Below are 26,483 nucleotides of genomic sequence, written 5' to 3'. Positions count from 1 at the left end.
CTGGAGCATTGGATTTTTTCACCCAATTACGTTGATGCGTAGGCGGGTCTTGCTGGACGTTTCCTCAAGTATCATCGTTATCAACCCATGGACTGACTTGTTTGTTGTCGAGCAAGATGGAGTTCCTTTTGGGAAATCCTTACACTACGCCAGTGGGACATTGCATTGGTATGTAAATAATTATTTAGGGGAGGACATTGTGGAGAGATGTATGTGTATATCTTAGAGAGGTGTCTATTTTATGTAATAGTCATTTACGGGTTTGCTACCTTTAGCATGCTAATGTCCCTGAATGAGTTCTCTACAGCTGGAAAGCCACCGTTAGCCGCCTAGCTAACTATTAGTTGCAACATTTGCTGTCACTGTGCAAGCTCTCCCGTTAATAAATTTAATGTGCCTTTGTGCCATTACCGGTTTCGCACAAGCTGTTTACGTGTGCATCTGTAATAATGACAAGCAGCTAAGTTAGCTAACAGCTAGCCAACAGCCATCGTCATATATTCGGGGCGCAGTTTTTAAGACGTTATTAAGATGATTTCCTTATGTAAGTACATGTGTGTTTTAGAGAGAGCCACTGATGGATCCCTACAAAGTGAAGACTGGACTCTCAACATGGAAATATGTGACATCATTAATGAAACAGAGGATGGGTGAGTACCCTGTGAAAATCAATGAATAACCACATAGGTGTTGATTATATTCTGTTTAAACTGTGCACTGGTTTGGTTTTGTCATCCATGCGCCTGTGATTTTTTTACATTGTGGAGTGCTGCAAACACAATAGAGTCCTTCATCTTTTCTCCTTTTCTCTACCTTTGAATCATAAGTGAGCCAGTCTAGCCCTGGCTGCATGAGGAAGATTTATGCGAGGCCTCATTTCTTATCTCTTTGCCTCATTAACCTTGTGTGCAACTGGTGTGTGAAGTCCACGTTTGATCAGTGGATTGCATTTGAGATTAGGTGGCTCTAGCCTACAGAAGTGTACTGTAATAAGAAGTCTGCTTGTCTTTTGTCTGAGGAATGCAATGGGTGTAACACATCCACTTATGCAAGGCTGGTTTGCTCTGTTAGAAATGGAGACAGAAAGTTAATCATTTACTTCTTAGAGCAGAACAGCCACAGCGTCAAAGAATTATTGACCCATGCTTCTGATATTCAACTTTCTAATGTTTGTCACAGTGTTTGACATCTTGTCAGTGCCACTGAAAATGGCAGCTAAAGCTTTAATTTATTAGCTTATTAGAAATCATGGGTCTCTCCCTGTGGGACATGTTTTCATAGTCCTTTTAAAAGCACACCAGCCAGGCATGCTATAATGTGCTATTTTTGTGTGTTTAATGTGGGCTTTGACTTGTGTCTGTATGTGTGTATGCAGGCCAAAGGATGCCATTAGAGCAATGAAGAAAAGGCTAAATGGCAATCGGAACTATAGGGAAGTAATGCTGGCTTTAACGGTAAGTTCACATGAGCAGGAGGAGAGCACCTAATGTATGCTTTTTATATAATGTGTTAATATATTAGCATATAATGTTAATATCAGTCTTATACAAAAATCAAATGAACTGGTCAAAGGTGCTTTGTTTTGTTTTGTTTTTTTTTGGTATTAGTACTAAAGTTGATTGCATAACATCATTTGCATTTGCAGTTTTTAGTCCAACACATTATGTCCATTTAGTATCTTGGCTCCAAAACTTCTGAACCTCTCTGTAAGAGGAGCTGTTTCACTGATGGCCTCTGTGCATCTGTCAGGTTCTGGAGACGTGTGTGAAGAATTGTGGCCATCGTTTCCACGCTTTAGTGACTAGCAGAGACTTCGTTGATGGCGTGCTTGTTAAAATTATCTCTCCCAAGAACAACCCACCTACCATTGTTCAAGATAAAGTACTCGCCCTGATTCAGGTAAGAACAATAGAACTGAATGCACAAAGTGTGCATTCTCGTGTATTTGTTTTTTCCCTCCCACTTTTTTTTCCTGTTTTTATGACAATATATAACTTCCAGTGAGAGTGCACAGTGTAGGTGGAGCTCTGCGCAAAGGGGTTTATTTTCCATTTTCTAGCATGAAGAGAAAGTAGCATGTGTGTGTGTATATGGGAGAGGACCAAATTATGTTTAACCTTGTTTAAATATTACAGTTTAATTAGTGGACCTAGTAAATTCCCAACAAATATTGAGATTCACCTCAGCTGTTTTATGTATTTAGACACTGTATGTGGCGGAAACCCTTAAAGAAAACAAAATAAACATCAAATTATTATTTAAAATTGTGCCCAAAATTTCACAAACCACGCATCCTTAATATATTTGCTTCTGCAACGATATACATCACTGTGAGAGACCTAATAATTTGTGACTGAGCCGGTTTGTGAGAGATGAGGTTTATGGAGCGGGTGTTTATTGCGACTGTGTGGCCGCACAGGTGGTCTTTCATCCCCAGGCACAGTCTCAGGTAAGCCACACTGTCTCCAGGGCTTCAGCCAGTAGCAGCTCTAGTTACCTGTCAGAGCTCAGATAACCCAGCAAGGTTTGTGTGTGTTGCTGTTATTTCCATCAGGGATGCTGTATGACCACAGCTTACAGCATGGATCCACGAGGGGCATACAGTAGTTGTGAGGGAGAAGCTAGATTTTTTTTTTTTTTTTCTTTGTGTCTGTGTTTATTTAGTAGTCAGAGAAACCAGTTTATGACATGAAGGTCAACTGGGAAAAGTGCATGGGAAATATTTATAGCGTAACACTCCCTTCGTGCAGCAGCTGGAGTGTTGTTGACATTTTCATTAGTAAGAGAGGTAAAACCCAGCTGGGCAGCAGGCTGCGGTTGTGCTGGTGCAGCTCCCTAACCAACTGTTTCATCTCTCAGGGATGAATGTGTGCACTTTGGAGTTGATAAAAGTTGGCAAGTGTGCACATTTCATAGCTTTTACAAGTTTAAAGTCAAAAGTCGATAAATTGTAGCTAAACTCCTGCCAGCTCGATGATTATTTTGGTAACCTGCATTTATTTCGGGCTGTTGTGTTGTCTTATATTTAAGCTGTTGTAATGGCTCAAGCTCAATTTACCCTCTGGTAAGAGGGAAGCCAAACGCTTTGTAGTTTGTTCGCTGAATGTATTCAGGGCAGACAAACAAATATCATCAGAGAACAGACTCCTTTTACTGTCTGCGCATCACTTGCTTTGTTTGCTGTGTCAGCCTTCCCTTTTATCCATTGTTTAATTTTTTTTCTTTTTTCAGTCGGTCTCACTCATTTCTCTTTTTTTTTTTTTTTTTTTTTTTTTAACTCTTTTTACTCTTCGTTATCTTTATCCAGGCGTGGGCCGATGCATTCAGGAGCAGTCCTGACCTCACGGGTGTGGTTCAAATCTACGAGGAGCTAAAGAGAAAAGGCATCGAGTTCCCAACGTCAGAGCTGGAGACGCTGTCCCCTATACATACACCTCAGCGTGTAGGAGAGCTCATGCTTGACAGCCTAGTTTGCTGAAGTTTCTTTGCCAGAACTATTTGGTGTGATTACGTTCCCAGGTAACATGCTGCCTACTGATATGTTTGTTATCACCTTCTCTGTTGTTTCTAGTCAGCCACTGCTCCAGAGGGTGACTCTACCTTACACAAGTACAGCAGCACTACTCAGCCCACACAACACTCTGTGCCACCAGTCTACACCACCCCTCCAGTCCCCAACATTCATGCCACCGGAGCCATTAATCCCACACCCGAACAGGTACAGTGGTAATCCTATAACCACATTTTCTCCAACAGTCCTACAAAACAACGATATTCTATGGTTTTCCTTTTCTGTGCTAAGGAAGCCAATATGATATTTTATCCACATGAACAAAAAGAAGAAAACTGAACTTTTTTTTTTTTTAATATCCACTCTCAAGTGTATGCCATGAAGATACCAAAAATCTGCCCAATTAACGATCCTTCTGTAATTTTGAATTGCCTCACCTCCAGTTTTCAAGGTCATCTTCTTATGCACCTCTGGACTGGTTTCAGTACAGGTGATAAATATAGATTACTTCCTAGAAGTCCTGTTGTGTCCCTTTGACTTTAAGCCTCTGCTGGGCTCCTCCTCCACTGTGTCACAGTGGTCATCCTTAAACTTCATTGTCAATCACATGGAGGTATATCTGGTGAGTGATGAGCCATGAGTATGTGTGTATCCAAAGGTCCCCCCACCCAACTTGAAAGCACGTTCACAATCATTGGTGTTCAGCCTGTTTCAGCTGAAGGTCATGATGTTACTATGCAAGGAATTCCCAGTTCACAATCTAATGAATGTCAGAAAAACAAGCACGCGTGCCGCCATTCAAATGAAAACCACTCAGTCTTGAAACAGAGGTTGATGTTTGCTTTCAAAGTCCAAGAGTGAACAGTGGAAGTAGAGTGCTGAAAGCAGTCCAAACGTGCACAAAGAGACGATCTTGAAGGGGAGACACCTTTATACTTTTTTGAATCATAGGGGTCGCAAGTATCCCTCTCTGGTGGTTTTCCTCATTACCACAATAACACTTGTGTGTTTTAAATTAAAATTGATAAAAAATAATATAAAATTGTCTTTTATTTAAGGTGATTTATGCTTTACTTTTTCAGTTTTTTTTTGTTGTTGTTGTTTTTTTGTTTGTTTGTTTGAATCACCCAGTTTCCAAGTAATAAACTAGCTTTTTAGACGAACTTGCACTGTTATCATGTAGATTTCCCGGCTACGCAGTGAGTTGGACATTGTTCGTGGAAACACTAAAGTGATGTCAGAGATGCTGACCGAAATGGTGCCAGGACAGGAGGATGCTTCAGACTACGAGTTACTACAGGCAAGACACCACTTATATTTTTATTTGTTAACTTTATTTAATGAGTCTTTTTAAGCCTGTATGTACAAATGTGACTCAAAAGCAGACTGGGATCCGTTTGCATACGTGTGTTTTTTGTAAGCATTTGTATTGTATACATTTGTTTTGTTTAGGAGCTCAACAGGACTTGTAGAGCTATGCAGCAGAGAATAGTGGAGCTCATCTCCTGTGTTTCTAATGAGGCAGTAACGGAGGAGCTGCTGCATGTCAATGACGACCTCAACAACATTTTCCTCCGCTACGACAGGTTAGAAAACGCAGGCAAAAACATGTTGTGCAAGTCCAGGTGTAAACTTGACTTTGGGTGCACGTAGCCACACTTGTTTTTACCCTCTCAGCACAGACTGAGTTTGGTAAACTACAGGTGTTTTGTTCCTTCCTTTCATGCTATCTCTTTGTTGCTTTTAGGTATGAGAGGTTCAGGTCTGGAAGGTCCTCAGCTCAGGGTGTAAACAATGGGGTGAGTCAGCTCATAGTGTGATCGCATCACACTTAAAATTCCTGGATTTCCTCTCCGAATGTTTTGAGCTAATTTGCACTGTTTATTTTCTGCATTCTTGGACATCCACACCTTTCAGTGTCTGCAGTGTGGATGTGCATGTGAACATTACCAGTCAGGCTTTACAGTGGCTCTCACGTGCCGTCTTTATATGTCAAAACCTGTCAGCTGTTTACCAGATGTACATGCCTAATTAAATGGAAACCCAACAAAGACACATGGAATTGGTTTCACGATAAAAAATAGAGACACCTTTGAAGGCATTTATATTTAGTTTAGATTTTCTGTTCTCAGAAAGTGTCAGATTGCATTTCTACACTATAGTTCAAGTCAGACAATGCTGTATTTAAGTTCTCCACAGTAAGTGAAACGAAGACTATAATTATACAGCAAAGAAACCAAATTTAATTGCTGTTGCACTGGAGCTGGGCAATGTATTTTATTCATTGCACAATACATAAAACCAGCAAGCCAAGCATTGCTTTGCAATATGCTCCAGAACAATATCTAACAGTATTGTGTCATTTATTTAAAGCTTGTATATGTCTATAAATTAGTCACTTAAGTACAGTACTGCCTCGCAGTGCTTCAAACTATCAGGAAAAAAGAAACAGTGTTTAAATAGCAAATTTATTTTCTGCTGCTTCCTTAACTTAATATGCCATCGATCACATGACTGGAGCTGCTTATAGTAGAATGTAGGGTTGGGCCCGTATTGACACGATTGCACGTTACGTTTAGAAACATCTTCCATTTGTTCAATTAAAACATTCAAAACATGTCAAAGTGGATTAATAGACATTATAAATGAACTAAATTAAACAGGGAGCAAGTTTAGGCTTTTAAGGGGGACACAAACAGTTGTAAAGGTGCATTTTTGGGGCATTTCTAACACAGTGAGTTGGAACATTATTGTGAAACACAATGCATCACAATAATTGTTTTTTTTCATTAATTAATTATAATCAGTGTGATTCAATCAGTGTGAGGCTGTAAACCGCCGCCAAAGCTGGAAATTTCTTCCATAGAAGGATAATTGGATTTGGATTTGTTTATGTTTTCTGGAGAATTTCACATAATGTGAGTTGAAATATCAAGTTGTTAAAAACTCCTTTTGAATTTCCTGGATCCTGATTAATCCCAAACCTTCATTACCTCCAAGTTTGGCCAAGCTACCCTCTAATTTCCTACTACAGTAACTAACTAACAGATCTGATAACGTAACATTTTGTGCTTAAAAAAAGGGAATCTTCTGTTGGAGCAGTATCACCACCTTAGTGGGTTTCAAGTGGTTTAGGCATGATATATCCTCCGTAGCTATCATGCCGTTACAGTGTGTCCATACACAGGCATGTTAATGGTATTCACTGTGTCTTCCTTTCTGTTCTTTTCTGTTCTTCTGTTACTGTGGCTAGCTGAAACAGGCAAGTATGAAAATATTGTCACCCCCCCCTTTTTAAATGATCAGTCACCCAACTGTGACATTCAAAACATGACTAAAGAACATGGGGCCAGCATTCAGCAGTACCTTTTTAACCATATGGCATGTTTTCAGTCTGCAGCCAATGATATGTGAAACCTGGAGGCAGGCTGACAGCGACATGAGCTTAAGATGGCACCTAAATGAATGTATGCCCTAGAATCACTGTCATGTTGGCTTTCCGTCATCTCAGACCGTCAAGGTTTGAGATCTGCAAATTGGTCTTAACAGAGAAAGTTTCACAGAGCCCAAAGATTCAGTCTACACTCCTCCTCCCTGCCCGCTGTATTTCTGCCTTCTTAAGGGGGTTGTTTTCATCACTGTACATTCATAATAAATGGCCTGATTGGCATTTGTCCTATATGAAGTGGAATTAAAGCATAACTATTTCTCTAGAATAAAACTGTATTGTTTTACCCCCTTAAGAAACTATTTTGCAGAAATTGAGTTGATTTGCTGCTGCCCTGAGTCACAGACATTTTTCATGCTCTCCTGAAGCTAAACACTTTCATTTGTTTTCCACATTTGTTCTGTTAAACTAAAAAGCTAAGTACTGAATAATCCTGCCTTTAATAGCCTCCCACAAAAGATTTATTTTGCTCCTCATATGCGAAAAACCGTAAATCCTTCAATTTTACCTGAAACTGTTTCATCATTTCTCCTTCATCCAGGTCCTCAGTGAGGCTACAGAAGACAACCTGATAGATCTCGGCCCAGGCTCCCCTGCTGTGGTCAGCAATATGCCAAATGCAGCCCCAACCAGCTTGCCTCCCACTGTCACAGCCCCTGCAGGAAGGCCCTCCTCCCCAGCTACTCTGGCCTCCCGCTTGGCTGGTCTCGGTATGCACTAAATCCCTTGAAACAGTCAATAGTCACATTTTTAGCTACAATTTCATTGAATATTCAAATACAAACCTGTTCAGAACATATTGCTGAATTCATGTCAGATGGTCATACAGTCTTGGATTGGAGGAAAACTCAGAAAGCTAATATCAAGTTAGTGATTGGTAGATGATTTAGTATCCGAGGCTTGAAGTACAGACGAGGAAAAAGCAAGTCTGGATCTGTTAGAGTTAATGTTCTTCTTCAGATAAGTGCTGTTGGTCAATAAACTCCTGGCTCTCTTGTGATAATTGATGGGTTTTGGTTTACACGACCAAATACAGGCCAGCCTCCAAACACAGGACAGGTAAAGACATCAGTCTATAGTTATTTTTCTCATGTTGTGCTTTATTTAAATTCACTTTAGCCCAGTGAAGTTGTGACACCGTGGGTGCAGTGGGTACCATACCCAGGGTTACTCCAGGGTTACTACTTCCTTGTGTGTGTGTGTGTGCAGAGAACTTCAAGCTGTCTCAATAATCTTTCTCAGGAAAGACTTGCAGCTCACCACAATGTTAACAGTGTAATGCAAGGAAAGGCCCATTGTGTAAACCACTATAATATGGAGCCATCAACACTGAAATGCAATAACTCACAAAATTCGAGGCATCACTAATGTACCATATAAGTCATGTTCACTGTCTGTTGTTTTCCTGTACCTGCTGCTGTCAGTGTCACTACTCAGTCATGCAGGTGTCACTGAAGGCATCACTGCTGAGTCCATGCGCTCTGCTCTCCTATCTGTGCAGTTTGATAGCTTGATATTAAGCTTGCTTGTTTGTTTGTTTGTTTGTTTGTTTGTTTGTTTGTTTTGTTTCTTCTAGACATGGGAGCAGACAGTGTGAGCAGTACTCTGAGCTCCCTGTCCAGCTGTAAGCCTCCACCGGCCCAGGACGACTTTGATGTGTTTGCTCAAACCAGAACTGGAACCATGTCAGAGCCACAGAAGACGTAAGAATCCAATGAGGAGTGTCAGATTTAGTTTGGGATTTAATCTACCTTTTTATTTCTGTTAAAAGTGGGGGAGGGAGCAGCTAGTAATAACATTTGCTTGTATGTGTCTTGTCTCAGTACTGCATCAGAAAACACTCAGGCCGCTGAAGGCCTTCCTCCCACTCTGGATGTTCTACAGTCAGCTGCTGGAGGGGTGAGTCTCAGTGACAATTTGGGCCTTAATTTGTAGTCGGTGTTATCATAGTCTGTCGGAGCATTTTGATACTGAATATTTGTGTTTGTGCGCTTCCTGAGCTTGATGTGCTTTCTCATGCTTGCACTGTTGCTGCAAATGCGACTAATACCTTGAAAAAATTGAGAAATATAGTTTCTTTGTTTATTTGCATCTTACAGCTTAACGGAGAGGGTTTGAATACTGGGGCTGTGCATTGTCTTCTTATGTTCTTTTATAAAATGAATAATTTTTTTAAGAGGTGGGTGGGGAGATGGATCTTGTTCTTCATGCAGTACTAACTAGAGTTGTTTTCAGCTTTGTCATCTTCTGAGAAGAAGGAAAGGAAATGCTATGCTAGCTGTATTAATCGCTATGCTATAGATCTTCCAGTAGGATTTTATTATTATTTATTTATTTTTATGTTGGGGGTTTTTTTGCCGTGGTGTCCCTGTACCACGGCTTGCTTTATTCATTTTCACCAGCATGGCTCTGTCTTCCCAGCTTAACCTGCACATGGATTTGTTTTTGTATGACTCGCGCACTCAAAGCTTTATCACAAACACTGATTTCAGTTTATTCATTTGTTTTTCTCACAACTGTATTAAGCTGCATTTGAGTTACCACTGACGTTCACTTAAGTCATTTTCTGTTGTGTTTGGGGCGGGATTTCATTTCTGCTTTTGTTCTGGCCACCTGTGGCGGTCTCGATGCTGCCCCCATAGGGTGTCGGAGGCCAGTCCTCTGTCATGGATGACATAGAGGAGTGGCTGAGTACTGACGTGGTGAGCCCATCATGATTTTTTTTTTTTTTTTTTTTTTTTTCTTTGGTTCATTTATGCTTGCTTCTTTACCTTTTTTTTTTCACTCTGTCGTCTTACTTTTTAAAATTTCTTACTGGCTTTTGAAGCCTGAAATTAACACATTTACTCAATGGCATTTTTCCTGACTGATCAATCACATTTTAATTTAGTTCACTGAAATCTTACTAACAGTGTGTTGTGAGGGGCGACTGATATAATTATGGGAGACTGTGGCAAAATAGCACGAGGTCTTGAATGCAAATATGTATGTAAATTTTGTTTTGAGTTAAAGCAGACCTATTTTGCATTTTTTTTTTTTTTTTTTTTTTTTTTTTTTTTTTTTTCCAGCATTGTTACTACACTTTAGTAGCTTTGCATTAGTTACAGTCACAAAATCCTTATTTAGCTTGCACTGGCCTATAGATATCTCCTCAGTTCATCTACTGTCCCTGAAAGCCCATCAGTGGTAGTTCAGAAAACAAACCTGATATAAAAACAATTTCTCATCTTTAAAGCAAAAGTCATGCTGTAATAAACGTACTGCAGTCAACCCAGAGCCTTTTCCACCTGACTGAAGGTCCACTAGTGACATAAAAGGCTGCTTTAGATATAAGCTACAACTGTTTTGAAAGCTAAAATAGCCACACTAACAATACTGTTTAACTGCATGAACAGTAGGGATGGGTATCGGGTTCTGACATAAACGGTAGTAACCAGACCGAAAAGCAGCGCACATTTCGGTGCTTTTTTTTCCTGAGATGTCATACACTTTGGATTCTAGCCAATCATTTTACCTTTGCAAGCGTAGTAGGCAAGCCCAGGTACGTACGTTCTTTTAGAGCAGAGCTACAGATTAAAAATGCCCAAGGCGAAGCGATCAAAAGTCTGGCTGTACTTCACAGCAAAAGATGCAAACTCAGCAGCCTGCAACAAGTGCTTTAAGCTGATACTGTGATACTGTCAAAGGAGGTAACACCTCAAATCTGATGAAACACCTGGCGAGGCATAGCGTTTTTTTAAAAGCCGAGAAATGCGCCGCATTTGATAGCTTGCTGCGAGACCTCACACCGAGCACATCTACTGCGGGTGTGGTGGCTGTTATCGGACCCGGAGTTAGCAACATCCCCCAAAAACCCGAAGAGTAGAGTCCTGGGCCCTAGCCCTGCCAGCGTAGCAGAAATGATGACGGATGATGATGGCAGCAGCAGCCTCTGCTTGAGTAGCTGCTTCTCTGCGTGAGTAGCTTCATGTTGTTCGTGTGTAATTAACGTTGAGTATGCTAACCACGTTATTAAATTAATGCACGTAAGGTGAACTAGCAAACACCGTCGTAGTTACATGCGGCTGTCTTCTTGTTTGATGGCAGATACTCCCTTCACCCTGGCCAAAAAGGCTAAAATGACCAAAGAAAAAGTGGGAAACAGCTAAACATGAGAGGTTTTTGGACAAAGTTTGTGTTCTTCATTCTTTAAGCACCGGTTCGAGCACCGTTTAAGCACCGGCACCATTTCAAAAGTACCGGTTTGGTACTGGTATCGGATAAAACCTAAACGATAGGTTAGGTAATGAACAGTGATTTAAGCTACTTTGTTTATGCTCAATTCAAATATTATTTAAAGTTTGTGGTTCTGTTTCCTCATCGTTGCCCAATCTTTGAGCCTAGCCGGTTGAAAAAGTTTGTCAGGTCCATCAGGTGTTTGGGGGGTGCTGTGCTCAAAGCTTTTTCTTTGCTTCAGATGACTATATGAGGAAAACTGAATCTGTTATAGTGCAGTCTGAAGAGTGAGCATTTGGCTCCAAGGATGACCTTTTTGTATGTTAATCTCATGATTTAAAAAACTTTTGCTATGCTGTATATGACAATCTACCAGAATAGGTCTGCTTTAGCCAAAACATCTAAACTGCCAGAGCTGTTAGCGCTATTTTATTTATTTATTTTTAATCTGGGTGAGTGTTTGTGACCCAGAATGACTAATAATGCATTTCAAGACTTTACTGCTTATTTTGTGCAAATTTGTGCTTGTGTTGCGCAAATTTAATCCGAGTGTGTGCCGAGTGTTTTGGTTGGGGAACAATGAGAGTGTATTAGAACTTCTAATATTACCTTCACAACCTTTGGTCAGTGCTAATGATGGGTAAGTGGCTCTTGTGAAATTTGAGTGGTAAGTCAGTTTTGGGGGTTTTGTTTGTTTCTTAATGTGGTTTGAATCAGATTATTGGTCAAGGGGTCAATAATTTGGTTTTTGGTTTGCAGTGGGTAATGTTTGTCACAGAATCGCCTCACAGGCGTGACATGGTGATTTTTCCTTTTTCAACAGAAGGGAGATGAAGGTGAGGAAGGCGTCACAAGTGAAGGTATGACACCATGACTCTTTTCTTCTAACTCTTCCATCTCCCTCCAGATTTATTTATTTATTTATTTATTTATTTATTTATTTGTCTATCTATCTCTCTGCCCCAGAATTTGACAAGTTCCTTGAGGAGAGAGCCAAAGCTGTTGAGAGGGTCCCCAGCCTACCGTCGCCCCCGAGTGGTAACCCAGGAGCAGTGCAAGGAACCCCTAGCCGCAAAAAGCCAGAAAGACCAGAGGACACTTTGTTTGCCGCGTAGACCTTCCAGCTTTGACCTCCGATTTCCCCTCCAGCCTTAGACCCGACCAGCTATGCAGCTTCACCTTAGGAGAGACCGACCCGACACTGAATCACACCCACCTCTGCTAACGATTGATCGCAGCGCTACTCGACCCACACTACAGGAAATTGCACATGAAATCAGTATAATTATGTTAAGGCTCTCCGTTAATTTCTCACGCAAAGGGAAAAGAAAACGTCCTATTTTCATACGCCAAAACGAGATGGATCCCACTCGATGAGCAGTGTTAGAGACGGTGAGGCAGCAGGTCCCCCCCACCCCTACACCGCCTTCTGTGTAAATGATCTCCTTCAGGATGTTGTGGACTGCAGATGTAGATTTGTATAAAAAGGCAAAAAAAGAATCCTTGTCATAAGTAGGGAATTCGTTTCCTATCAAAACCCTCAAATCAAGACAAAGTTTGTACTGTTAAAGAATCCGCTGCAGAAACATTATGGATGTTGTTGCAGACTTATTCCCCTTAAATGCAGAAGCACTGATCATACCTACGAGGCTCTGGTTTTGGTGTTTGTATCGGTCCCTTTGCAAGTCTGTCTTAAGTTGAATTGTATATATCTGTAAATGACAAATGTCGGGTTTATTAGTTGTGTGTATATTTTAGCTTACACAAGTATGTAAGAGATGGTAATTTAATGTAGTTTATTTGTTTTTTGAAAAAGGATATATGTTGCCCTTGCTTTGACAGTAGGGATGTACCTCATTGGGCTGAGCTTTTTCAAGAGAAGGGACAAAAATTGTACACGTGATTATTTACAAAAGCTAAAAGAGACGAGGGTTAAGAAGGGATGTCGTTTTTTGCGGATTGGCGTCGTTGCGCACCGTACCCACGCACGCGTAGTCTTACCTTGCCTTCTCATTCCCCGTGACAGACGTACGTGCAGTTTTTCGATGATTTGCTGGTCACAACAGATTTATTGAGATTATTTTGCTGAGATTCATTAGCCTGAAGCTGCTATAGTTTTGTAAACTATAAAGTTTAATTTTCATTGATGCTGAAGCTAGTGTCATGGAGTTGTGGATGGGAGTGGTTTTCTGATGCGTGCTGTCCGAGGTGCATGCTGGGAGCTGAAGAGCTGTTTGCTGTCGTTCAGGAGTTTTTACTCGCTGTAGGTTTTAACTGCGTTTTGAGGGAAGATTGTGCTGTATGCATTTTTATTTTAATTTTATTTTTTAAAGTTGGAGCTTAGAGGACCAAGTTTGCGATCTCATTTAGGATGTGGAAGGAAAAATGTCCTGATAACTGTGTTCTTGTGTTTCGTTAATTTTTAAAATTCAGTTTTTTTTTTCCTGTTTCTTTTTCTAAATTCACAGATACCCTAAAAAAATAAAAACAGAAGCAGTTTGCACATTATTTTTGTGCATTTCTCCTTTTTATTTCTTCACGCTGCCATCTTTAAAGGCCTGACCTTTCAAACGTGATTTGTTTTTTCAGAAATGAGCTCGCTGCAGACGTCCGGCTACAAATGAGACTTTTTGCTCTCGACAGTAATAAATGCAACATTTCACACAATCGTAACAAGTGTGCACTTTGATGGCCGTGTTTCAACTTGTACTGTAAATCAGCTGAATCTTAGCCTAATTTAATTAATGAGCACATGAATAATTTATTCAGCACTATTTCTTTTCCTTTGTTTTTTTTCTTAAAGATCAGTATTTTAAATCACTTTATTGTGAAAAATTAAAACAGGAAATGAGCTGTGTTAAGGGATGAGATGGGAAATTGTGTATCTTTTAGTGTTTCTGGCTTCTGTTTATGTAGTTAAGACTCCTTTTGTTTTGTTTTTGTTTTTTTCTTGGTTTGTTTTATACATTGTTGCTGGCTAGTGTATTTAATTTGTCATGATTGGGTTTATTGGGTATGTGGATATCCTCGGTGACTGAAAGTAGAGGAAGGTAAACACACATGGTGTTTCATCGCTGGTCTGTAGCTGTTAAAGAATTACACTACTTGTCTCATTTTGTTTCATGAAAGATACATATTGAATAGATTTTATGGACTGACCAGCACATGGGGGGGGGGTAGAAACTGACACAAAGTAACTTAGTTTGGACACTTTGAACAAAGCATCATCATTGCACATTTTGAAAGGGAAGCTTCCTTTCTCCCTCCTTCCTGTCTCCTTGTTTTAGTGTTGTGTCTGTTGTGTGATGCTGAAACATTTTAATCTCAGTTGATTTTTTTTTTTTTTTTAAATTAAACTAAGAAAGCTCCAAATGTGAGCTCAATGAATACATGTTTGGTTTCTTTCAGTGTGAGCTCTGTCGGTGATTTGTAACTGAACCTCAGCGTACTGATAACGTTGTCAGAGAGTCATCTCAGACCTTCTTTGCAGAAGAACATGTTTCTTAGTCACTGGAATATACGAAAAGAGATGCCGATAATGGAGGCTGTGCTGTACGACTGCTAATTTTCCTCAGTTGCCTCATTTCTCTTTGTGTTGTTTGACTTATGCATGATCTCTAATAAAAGATTGGCAGTGTGATCTGCTGTGTGGTTTTTGTGCCTGCTGAAAATCCAGCACCTCGATCTCTTCCTAGAGTGCAATGGGCCCCACACCAATGGGGCTTACCCGCTGTTCGTAGGGAATCCCCTCATCCCAAAACATTTCCCCTCATATTCTGCTTCAGTCACTGGAGCATTTCCTGGTCAAGAAACAAGGTTGTCTGTCACACAGTACACTGAAATATACAGGACGTCTGTTTGTAGCATTTTACAGTGTTGGAGACCTCTGCCTAAACTTCATGACAAATTCACTGAAAAAATGTGGAAGACATATTCTAATATGGTTGAAATCAGTTATTTTTGTCAGTAGCACATACAGCATGTGTGTCTTGTTGGTCTTAGATGGTCATTTGTTTTGTGTGGAGGCATGTCACTACTTTGACTTTGTATTTGACTACCTTTCGAATACAAACTAAGTGTTAATTATGCCAAGTACCACATTCACTTACATTTTTTTCCCCATATGTGTTGCAGAGGCTCTGAGTGTGCACAGCCACCAGCTCACATTAGAGGAGCTGACGAAAAGCTGTACTGAGGATCCAGTTTTCTTGGACTTAGCTGGCATTCAAGTCTCCACAGGCGGTTAGCTAGCACACCCTGGTGGCTGCACCGTGGAACCTCATGGCACACATACTTGAGGTCATGCCACAGGCAAAAACGCTAAACGTCCACTTACCAAGAAAGCAAATGCAAACGGTGGTCTGTTTAGCCGTATAAATTGCAGGAAGTGCTGACACAGTGCTGTGGCGCATTGTAGTCCCACTGCATGTTACAACAGACTATCACAAACATGGTTAAATGATAGCTCAGTCATTTTGCCAGCTTTATTTTAGTCCTCTTAGACCATCAGCAGCACTGTTGCTTTATGCCTAACTATGGTCCCTGCTGTGATGTTGCGTAAAGTTTATCTCGAGGACAAATTCAAAATAATGAACAACCTGTATACTCTAGGTTCAGAATATATTATATTCCAGTAAGCTGGTATTAATCCATTTGCTCTATACGGTTTTATTTTATTTCATAGACACTACATGAACAGTATTAAGTGGAAATATGATGTCATTTTCCATATTCTCAAATCCCATTAAAACAAGTTAATACTGGTCCACAGCTATTAAAAAAGCATTAACAAACTACATTGTTGCTCCTTCATTATCTGAAAAAGTCAGTCCCACATGCTGCTGCCTTAACAGTCATTAGAGACTACTGCTGCTGAATATGGGCTCCGTAAATGCACAATTTACTCCCACTACAGTAACATCTGCTTAAAACTACAATGCCTAGCTTCTTTTTTAATTATCTTGCCTTTGCTAAAAATGACTAACAGCATATATTTTTAAATGTCTATAAACGCTTTCATTTAATGTTTATATATATATATGTATATATGAAAAAAAAAAAAGATTCAAGTTTTCAGTTTAGCATGTTAAAGGCTCATGTTCAGGACAGCAAATTTAAAATAAAAAAGAGAGAAACGTGTATTTGGAAAAATTAACAGGAGAAATTAATCTTTTGAGCATTTCACCAAAAGACTTTGGAAACCAAAGTGGAAATGTTTGGCCATAATGCACAACACCACATTGGATTAAATTGCCTGATATTGACGGTCCAGCACGGTGGTAGAATGACCACATGACCCGGACACCTTGCCACATAGAGTTGACCGTGAACTCCTCTGTATGCTACAGTATTGTAGAATCAGATGTGAGGCCATCTGTCCAACAGCTAAAGCTCGGTTGAAACTGGATCGTGCAATAGCATGGTCAAAATTCAGACCCCAACCTGACAGAAATTTTGCGGTGGGGCCTTAACAGAGCTGTGCATGAATAAATACCTGCAAACCTCAATGAACTGAAGCAATTTTGTAAAGAAGAGTGGGCCAAAAATCCACCACAGTGATGAGTGAGAGACTGCTAAAAAGTATCAAATCATGCAATCATCATGCATTTTAGCTCAGTTCTTGTAAAATAAATAATGAACCAGTGTAATATGCCATGTGTTGTTGTTCATTTGAGCTTCTATTTAAATGTAAAACCTCATAAGGACCAGAAGAATTTTTATCTTTATGTCCTCATACTGTACATAAAACCTACCTACCTAGCATACTTGGGTGCAATGCACGTACTTATTAGTGCTACAAAACAAGCGTATAAATCAAATGAATTTAAGTCATCAAAAAGCTTCCAAAGGGACCAGCAGCACTCTGGCTCAGCAACTGGAATGAGCAGAGGTGAGGCCTTGCAGACAGCAATCGGCTAAGAGCTCCCCGTGTACTGGCACACTTACAGCAGACACACCCCTAACTTGAAGCCCTGACAAAAATCTGAGAAAGCGATTAAAGACACCCGGTGGTTATTTAACGGGGGCGGGGTGGATTAGGTATAGAAACCAAAAATATTTTTATACAGGCTGAAGTTAAACATTTAAGCCTGTGGGGATTGAGTCACTTTTGGAGCCGGCCACAAGTGACACTTAAAGTAACTGCAGCTTTGGCCACTTTATCATTGCTTCTTTTCTTTTTTTTAATTTTAGCACAGGAGGTCGGTGTTTGGAGTGCTAAAAATAACAGCTTTAAATAGCACCTTAGTTAGGTTTAAAGTGTTGGTAAACCGCTGTATCTGAAGCCATTGTTCTCGGCTATGTCAAAATGCACCCTGTTCTTTTTTATTTGTGCAATTTGTGCATATTTGTGCCTCCAACCAAACCTTTAACCCCTGCTGTCCCCAAAACTTCACTTAACTTGGCATGCATGCCACATGAGAACTGACATATTTAAACAGATATCTGGAAGATTCATGGCTTGCATTTTCATTAAAATGTCAAGCCCTTTACTACATTAAATTGCCTATTTTCCATTTTCTTTCCCAAAACCCTCCCGGTTACTTCCAGTCCTCCCACTTCTGCTGTATTCCTAGAAGGGGCGTGCAGCCGAAATATAAACACGTCTCCCAACTGCAGCTGATTGACATGATATGTTGATTTTCTCATTGCTGACACACACACACTTGAAGACATTTGAAAATAATAGCATATTCCAGTTTTAAAGCAGCTCTGCACGTGTCACGAAACGACAAAGGGCAGAGGTGTGTGTATGTGCAGGTCCTCGGGCTATTTCACTGTTCTTCATTAGTTAGTATACCCTAATATGTCTTGGAAGTGTTTGCCCCACAATTCATTTGCACGTCTGCAACCATAGCTCAAGGAAAGTTTAGACAGTATGGCGCAAAATGCATTTAGATCAAAACACCTAAATTCATCTCTAATCCCATAATTCTCACCACAGCCTCAGTGAAATCCAGTAGCTGCGAACACTCAAGATTAAATGACCTATTTGTGTTTATAATTCACTTGTTACTGATGTTGCAGACCAGTGGTTTCCCAATTTCCTCTACCTGCAGTTCCACTGTTTCTCGCCCTCAGCTGCTCATTTCACCTGGCAGTACGGGCATAATGAAGTTTCAAACAAAATCATACTTTGTAAATGGAAAATATTGTGGAATTAATTATAAATGACTGGTGCAAAATATTAGAAGGACTGAATGAGGCAAACAGACGGATTCAGATATTATTATTTAATAGAGGCCATTCATTGGGACACCGCGCCAGTAGCTACACTTTCATATATTCACTGACAACATAATATGTGCATTGACTTTTCGGGCCTCACTGGTGCCTTTCTCTTTCCTCAGACTCCCTTAGCCTGGAAGCACTTTATGCTAAGTTAATTTACCCAAATATATCCGCGGCATCACGGCAGCCGCCTCAACATCAACAACTTTGTTAATGGAAACTTGCTGATCCATAAACGTTTGTGCCGCCACAGACTTTTTGCTGGGGGGCAGCTCACGTATGAATGTTAAAAACCATACAGATCGATGAGGGGCATTTGCAAAAGAGGCATAAGGTGTGTTTAATTATAACTGCGTCAGGGGTTTGTGGGTGTGCGCACGCTGCTGGGGGTGGTGTTGCCGTTTAAGCTTCGGAAGCAGGGGGGGTCTGGTATTTAAATAGGGTCACTCCTGGGCCTCACCTTGCAAGTGTTATGCTATATTAAATGCCACTCATGTTAAGTGTGTTGAAACCCTCCTTTGATGTAGTCAAGACATAATATAAAGGTTAAATTGAAAAATGTCCCCTTCCACAGTGCGGGTACATGCCATGATTGATCTCTCTTGTACAGGAAAGAAATGTTAGGCAGACCTGTTTAGTTAGGACTCCTTTAAGTATATGAATACAATATGCTGTAATAAGTGAGCGGATTAGAATTTAAGTGTCAGTCAATCAGGATTTCAAAAGGTCAGTGAAAACAGAATTTGCAAAATGCAGGCTGAAATTAGGTTTAAAATAACTGAATTCCACCAGAACAGGCTTACTTGACAGCAGACATTTATCATAGTTGAGAAACCTTAGCTATTACTAATTACATTAGCAATGGTGCTAATCTAGTGCTTGTTTTTAACCCTTAAAAAAACATTAAAAAAAATGCATATTAATTGTAAGCAGGTTTTGAGTGTTCATACAGATAAACTGACCAATTAAAATGGACAGAAATCGATGCCACGGATGCTAACAATCAACACTATCTAATGACCATAAGGTCTCCCGATAGGGTGTAGCATGTTAGCATGCTAACATTTAGCCTACTTACAAACATAAAACTATGGAATACATTATTATTTATTGGGTATCAAAGCAATAAATGGACTATAAAATCAAGTTAAGTTATTTTTAAATAGCATATGAATCAAATTTAAGTGTATGAAATTGGGTATTTGTAATTTGGATTTGTTTAGAACACAAAGGATCCTGAAGCTAAAGCTAATTTGAGCCTAGCACTTACTTATTTACACCTACATGATTTTTCTTGGTTATGCTAAGGCCTGTTTGTAACTAAAAGAAAGACATTTTTTAAAGAGTTCACATGAGATTTTTGAAAAAAAAAAAAGCTCAAAAATAAATGGGTTTTTTTTGTCAATTAAAATTAATTTTAAAAAAGTTAAAATTTTAACCAGAAATGTAATATACGTATTATTATGTTTTTACTTGGATGTTAGAGCTTCTCTGATCAGATCAGTTTTTATGTAGAAAATAATAAGAGAATTCATTTATTAAAGGTATTAAAAATATACCTATATTAATAAACATTTTTATTATTATTACTATTTTGTGTTTAAAGTGTTTAAACCTTTGAAAATATTTTGGGGATTATTATTATTATCATTATTGTTATTTTCTTTTTGGATAGGGGTTTCAGATTGAGCTGGGGTGTAAATAGAGAAAAACAAATTGTGTAAGCCACATTAAAGGGTGTAAAAAAAGGGAAAAGCTTCAAAGAACAAGCCATACAATTTTGAGTTTTTCTCCCTTTATATCAACTTTTGATCTGAACATAATCCAATAACTTCCTTTGTCTGATCTCTTTTAAAACAGTTTTACACACATAGTTGTGCTCACAGTTTCTGTGTATATACAGACAGACAAAAATCTATAAACCTAGTCTATGTCAGCACTAGACACCACAGACAGTATAATGATAATATCCTTTGCTGAAGTTTTGCGTTTTGTTCAAAGTTTATCTCTCGGATGAATTCCCACATGTATTCTTAGACTTTTCGTTTAGATTCCACCACACAATACTGTACCTCCTTATTTTGTTTCCGCATTTACATTTTCAAGTAAAATTCCTCTTGGAATTCTTGTCCTCAGATGTCCTTGTACTTCCCACTTTTAGACACAGACCGTGATGAAAGAATAAATTTAATGTCTGCTTCCCTCTCCTCCTACAGAGTCCAGAAGTGCAGGTTCAGGTGCTGTGGCTCCAGAACGTGTATCGGCGGCCCTGGGGGCCCTATATGCATGGGGCCATGGGAGGATCTGAGCCCAGACAGGGGTGGATCTGGAGTGGATAGGATGTAGTCAATGCTGAACTTGATCTCTGACTCTGGTTTGCCTTGCTGGGTGGGGTTAGGGATAAGGTGGTTATGTTGGGGTCTTGGTCTCTCGGGGTTTAAAGGGCAGAGGGTGGATTCGGGTTCAGGACGTCGAGCTGAGGGCGCGTGCTGGTTGCTGTGGCTCTCCAAAGAGTTGAAAGGGGTTTCTCCTGAGTCACGGAGGCCAATTTTCATGTTTCTCCGGCGTCTGCGACGGCGAAAGTTGCCGTTTTCAAACAAATCAAGCATGGATTCACAGCCAGTGGCAAAAGTCCAGAAGTTTCCCTTTCCCTTCTCATTGCCCTCAGTCCGAGGAACCTGCGGGAAATAAGAAAAAATACGTCCTTATTTACTATAATAATAATAATTGGATGTATTCAAAAATAATTCTGCTGCTGTAACAGGAGGAACACATCTTCTGTGCTTCATCAGGAAAGTAAAAATATGTATAAGGAAGCTTCTTAAGTCCTTAACAATAAATAATCATGACAACAGAACTGAATACAACTAAAATCAATAATACAAATAATTGATCATTTCTTTCTTGAAAAAGCCTACTGGAAAATAAATATCTGTGTGTGAGATGCATCACTTTTAGTTCTCCCTGCACGCTGTGCTGTGTGTCCTTACCTTGATGAAGCAGCTGTTGAGAGACAGGTTGTGTCTGATGGAGTTCTGCCAGGCTCTCTGGTTGGATCGGTAGTAGGGGAATCTCCTCATGATGAACTCATAGATGCCGGACAGAGTGACCCGCTGGTCGGGGCTCTGCTGGATAGCCATGGCTATCAGAGCGATGTAGCTGACACACAAACACACACACAAACTTTCATCAGGTGAAACGTAGTAAGACGAAAAGCGGCAATCAAATGGGGAGAAGAAAAAATACTGACAAAAAAAATTTGTCAATATTTTATCTTCGATTTTGATTTAATTTATTTTACAAAGATCAGAAAGTACATAGATCCCCCAAGTGACACTTTTTATCATTGATTCTGTTAAAAAACAGTAATTTATATTAGAGAATAATAGTGCTGTCAGCACCAATCATAGATGGCTGTGAGCTCAACAAGACAAAATATAGTTTGTTTTTTCAGCTGTGCTGAAAAATAAATTTAAAAAATCCCCAAAAAAGAAGTCTGGTTTATTTTTCTGAGAAAAGTTTTGAGCATTATAATGAATTTCACTTTAAGTTGCAGTTATAGTTAAATTAAACCAGGTTATCATCCAGTTTTTTGTGTCAGATTTGTAGCACTGGTGAAATAAAAAACAAAACAAAAGAATCACAAGGCATTTTTCTAAGTATCATTTTGTCTAACAAGCTGTTATTAAACTGCTTTTCTATGACTTTACATTGTAAAGAGAGACAAAAAGTCCCACTGGAAAACTGAACTGGACCTAAATGTAAAATATGTCTTTTTGTGTGTATGATTGTGTGTATAATGACTAATATACAAAAAAGGGGGGGAAAGAATAAGAAAGAAGGAACTCTGTATTAATAACCCTCCATACCTGTACGCCGGTCTGCACATTTTCTTCTCTTCGTCCGTGCTGGAGGAAGGGTATCCATCACCATCGTAGTTGAAGCAGTTGAAGGGGTAGTGAGAGTTGTCAAACATATCTACACTTTGACAAGTCGGACGTGTAATCCGAGGTGTTTGGCTCCTCTGAGTGTCCTGGCCAAGGCCCAGCAGCAACACCCTGTCCTGCTGCTCTGCTCTGCCACCATGCTCTGCTCAGCCGGCTGACACTCTCTCCGAGCCCTGCTGATGACGGCTGCCTCCAGCCCCCTCCCTCTTTCCCTCCCCTCCTGGTCCCAGCTGCTCTCCAGGAACTGCTGCTGATCTCGAGACTCGCAGCCTCCTCTTACGAGGTCTTTGAACCCTTGCGACCCTCCGTTGCAACACCAGTATTTTTGGCAACCTCTTGAAAAAGAGCGCTTTTTCCCACCTTTCTTGTTTTTATTTTAGGGTCAGGGCCTGTTTCTAAGCCAGTCCCCTACCTCTGATCGCTGTGTGTTTACACACTGCTTTAAGTGGTGGGTGTAGCACTCAAAATCTATGCAAACTCAGATGTAAATCATGCACCTGACTACATTGCAACAGTGTTGCTACAACACAGAGTAGTTGTTGACTTTTCAGAATAATGACTGGAGACTTGAAAGCACATGAAAGAGAATTATAGCTAAGGAGTTATAATATATACTATCTAAACTATATATTATAGAGCAGAATGTTTCTCTGTATCAAAACTTGAAGTCTACCTTTACCCCTAACCTCCACTCAGTTGTCCTGCATCTGGACACAGCCAGAGATGATGGATGCCCTGCAGGGTATTAAAATCTTTCAAATTTACACTCCCGGATTTTTCCTTGTAATCTCCAGCCCCACCTGACACAGACAAGCGGCATCTTGCGGCTCATTTTGGAGTAATGATACATACTCTCCATCACTTATTAGCAGACCGGTGTGTAAAATAAAGTTCAAATGTAACCCACTTCCAATCATGTAGGACAAATCAACAGCTCCTGGTTGGGGAACTAGTAAAGTGCAACTTTAGGTTTTCAGGTGAGCTTAGCTGTGTTCACTCACTCCTGCGTGCTCACGCAGAGCCGCCACGTTACAGTGAGAATAACGTTGCTGTAAGGGAGACTCAGAAGACACCGTCAGCTGTCACTGCAGCTTGAAAAGTCTTGTGACTTGTGCACAATCATATAAAATCAGTGCAACCTTCTGTTAAGCTCTTGCTGTGCTGATGCAGTCCACGCAGCCTCTCGCTGTACCCGGAGAGAACATACACAGGACAGACTGCTCCTCTCCCCCCTCCCCACCTTCAGCAGGATTCTGGGTGGTCTGCAGGGCTCGAAGGCCGCCTTCATGTTTTATTTTGCTTCTTTTTATAGCTTAATCTCTCCAAATGTACTTAAAACAGCAAAGCCCAAATCAACAAACAAAATCCTTTGCATCTTTGTTTTCCTTTTCTCTCCGTTAACTCTTTAGGGTGTATGTGTGTGTCCACTCTGGCAGACTTTTTAGCCAACAACGGGAAGTATTGTAGATGCTATCTATAATGTTCTTTAATGGCCATAAATTGTTTCCGTGTCTTTAAAACAGGGAGATGTGTATTCTGAAGGGCTCTTAACGGGGCAATTGGAGCTCTCCTGTGGGGCGACAGAGGCCGGGAAAACAGCCCCAAGGTCTGCCAAGCCTCTGTGTGTGGCCTTTCTGCTGCAGGAGTCACATATAGGTCCTACGCTGGTGCGTACGCACAGACGTTAAAGCAGTGCTCGTGTTTATTTCTGACGGCTGATCGAGCAGCTGAAAGGTCAAAACCGTGCTTAATTTTCTTGGAAAAAATGTTGTTCTTTAGTCTTCATCCACGAAAGGATTCACAGTTTTGAAGTGAAGGTAAAAACAAGATTAACCCTTGAAGGTCAGTGTAAGGTGCTGAGCAGCAGATGCTAAGGCGGCACATTTGTCACATTAACAAATGTCCTTAAGCAAGTAAAGATATTGCTTTAAAACTGATTTAATGTCCCCTCATGTTTTTTTTTAAATTGTATGAATGATTTGAGCTCATTCAGGAGTACAGCCAAGAAAAAAACACAGAGCAGTTCAAACATGGCTGTAAACAGGACCGACAGAAGAAAAGGGGCGCAGAGGAGGAGAAGAAGAGGTCACAGTATCAGGCTGGTTTGAACTGAGATCTGATAAGCACCTCGTGGCTCGCTCCCATGACGAGGCTTCCTCTGGCGTCCTGTCTGCGGCCGGCCGCGGTGATTACGGCTTTCAGTAGTTCTCCTCTGGTCACTCTCTGTCCCTCTGATGGTTGTCTCAGATGCAGCTTCCTCCATTCATCACTCTGTCTGCCTCGTTCTGCGTATCTGCGTGTGTGTGCATGCATTTATATAAACCAACCGAAGAGCCTTTCCGGGGGCTGTTCTGTGAGGAAAGGTTATCAAAACACAACCGTGCACTGGGAACTGTAAACATGGTTATGCACAGATCTGAGGCTGAGGGCCATTTTCTTTTGCAGTGCACTGTGCAGCCATCCTCACTGCCACCACTCCCTGACAAATTACACTGGATGATGTGGAGCTCTTCAGTATCACAGGGGAGGCGATTTTCCCTTTTTTACCTTTGTCAAAAGCACCTATTGACTGTATGAACTAGTTATTATTAATCATTATTATTGATCATAATACTATATATGAGGTATTATTAATCTCTGGCTCTCTTCCATGGTGTGTCTTTTGTCCCATTTTCCTCCCCATGGCTGCCTCTAAGCCTGCTTCTGCCAGAGGTTTCTTCCTGTTAAAAGGGAGTTTTTCCTTCCCACTTTCACCAAGTGCTTCGTTGGGTGTTTATCTTACAATATAAAGCACCTTGAGGCAACTATATAAATACAATTGAATTGAATTCAATATATTACCATAACTGGTACATGCATATTAATTATTTACTTGTCTACAGATGTTGACAGATGTTATTTACAACTGGGAGGAAAAAAATAAAAAAATAAACAAACAGTTTTAAACTTTTAACCATAATTCCACAACTTCAACATCAGTTTCAGGGACCTCTTTAATACCTGGATGTCCTCAATAGAAATTTTGGCAAGAGAAAGATTTTTTTGTAAATAAATAAATAAAACGTCATTGACAGAAGGGATAAGAAAAAGACAAAACACACACAAACACACACTTCCCCCGCAGACTCGTGCTAACACACTCACTATCTTATTTATTTCCCTATAAGATAATTGCCTCACACTCAATGTGGGGTTTATGTGATCCCAGAGATCTGGTGGCTGTAACAGTCTAACATCAGTTTAGATGCTTATAAACACAGATGCCTTGTAAGTGTTTTTAATTTTTTTTAAAAGGAAACAGGCTATGGTAACAGTCTAATCGTCTGTGTACAAGAGGAAGACAACATGATTCACAACCAGGAAGGCTTTTTCCGTGATGATGTGACAAAGAGCATCACTATCACGAGCCTTCCTGCCATTAAAGACATCTACCTCCAGCAGTGCCTGCGTAAGGCCCACAGTATAATCAAGGATCGCAGCCATCCACGTAGCACACCAGCTATTCTCCTTGTTACCCTCAGGCAGATGGTACCCACCCACTCCAGGAACTTTCAAGAATTTTTAATTATTAATTACTTTTTAAAATCTTATTTATCTGACTTTTCGCTACTTTTCTCATCTTAGCTTTTTGTTTTTTTTATTTCTTTATTTTTATCTTGACTTGACAGCCGAGTTATTATGGTTGTAACTGCTTTCACTGACGAGCTCTGCCCCTCCAAATACATGTCACCAAACTGGACTCATGTTTGTGATGCATGTTGAGCATTTATTATTATATTTTTCAGACTTATTGTTACCAGTTAAATGAAAGGGTGCTTTGTGTTTAAATGTATTTACAAACTGCAATTATCCAAATATAAAACATTCCCTCCACTCAAAGTTGGAAGGATGACACTAGACACAAGTGGGAGTCTATGAAGATTGATTTCTTTTTACAGCTCGCCTCAAGCAGCATTTGGAGCAGGGGTGTCACAAATAAGGCCCGTGGACCAGAATCGGCCTAGCCAAGACTCAAATCTGGTCCACTGGACGTCTTAAAAATTTGTGCGACGATATACATTTTGGGCTTTTAACTGTATTTTCAGAAGTATTAGAGCTTGTCTTACTGATGAAGACCTGCAAAGCAACAAAA

General features: G+C 40.2%; 2 protein-coding genes across 3 annotated transcripts; one reads left to right on the top strand and one right to left on the bottom strand.

Annotated features, from left to right (window-relative positions):
• Positions 1-64: 64 nt before the first annotated feature.
• On the top strand, positions 65-14,814 carry tom1l2 (target of myb1 like 2 membrane trafficking protein). 2 transcript variants are annotated; one of them, XM_031739693.2, is made up of 15 exons: positions 65-168; positions 566-650; positions 1,376-1,454; positions 1,750-1,899; positions 3,308-3,442; positions 3,572-3,718; positions 4,695-4,811; positions 4,964-5,097; positions 5,259-5,310; positions 7,501-7,669; positions 8,536-8,662; positions 8,783-8,858; positions 9,602-9,661; positions 11,998-12,034; positions 12,141-14,814. In XM_031739693.2, exons 1-15 carry the CDS (start codon positions 117-119, stop codon positions 12,287-12,289), a joined length of 1,569 nt encoding a protein of 522 aa, XP_031595553.1. In that variant the 5' UTR covers positions 65-116; the 3' UTR covers positions 12,290-14,814. The 2 variants fall into 2 exon arrangements, with proteins under 2 accessions (XP_031595553.1, XP_031595554.1); XM_031739694.2 differs by lacking the exon at positions 9,602-9,661.
• A 5,270-nt stretch (positions 14,815-20,084) lies between these two features.
• foxl3 (forkhead box L3) lies at positions 20,085-22,516 on the bottom strand. The gene is made up of 3 exons (XM_031739700.2): positions 22,274-22,516; positions 21,395-21,563; positions 20,085-21,082 (listed from the first exon to the last, which is right to left on the bottom strand). The coding sequence occupies exons 1-3, from the start codon at positions 22,378-22,380 to the stop codon at positions 20,615-20,617; spliced, it is 744 nt and encodes a 247-aa protein (XP_031595560.1). The 5' UTR covers positions 22,381-22,516; the 3' UTR covers positions 20,085-20,614.
• Between the last annotated feature and the right edge of the window lie 3,967 nt (positions 22,517-26,483).

The sequence above is a fragment of the Oreochromis aureus genome, linkage group 8 (assembly GCF_013358895.1).
Source record: "Oreochromis aureus strain Israel breed Guangdong linkage group 8, ZZ_aureus, whole genome shotgun sequence".
Lineage (NCBI taxonomy): Eukaryota > Metazoa > Chordata > Actinopteri > Cichliformes > Cichlidae > Oreochromis > Oreochromis aureus.
This window is presented reverse-complemented; position numbering and strand designations above follow the sequence as displayed.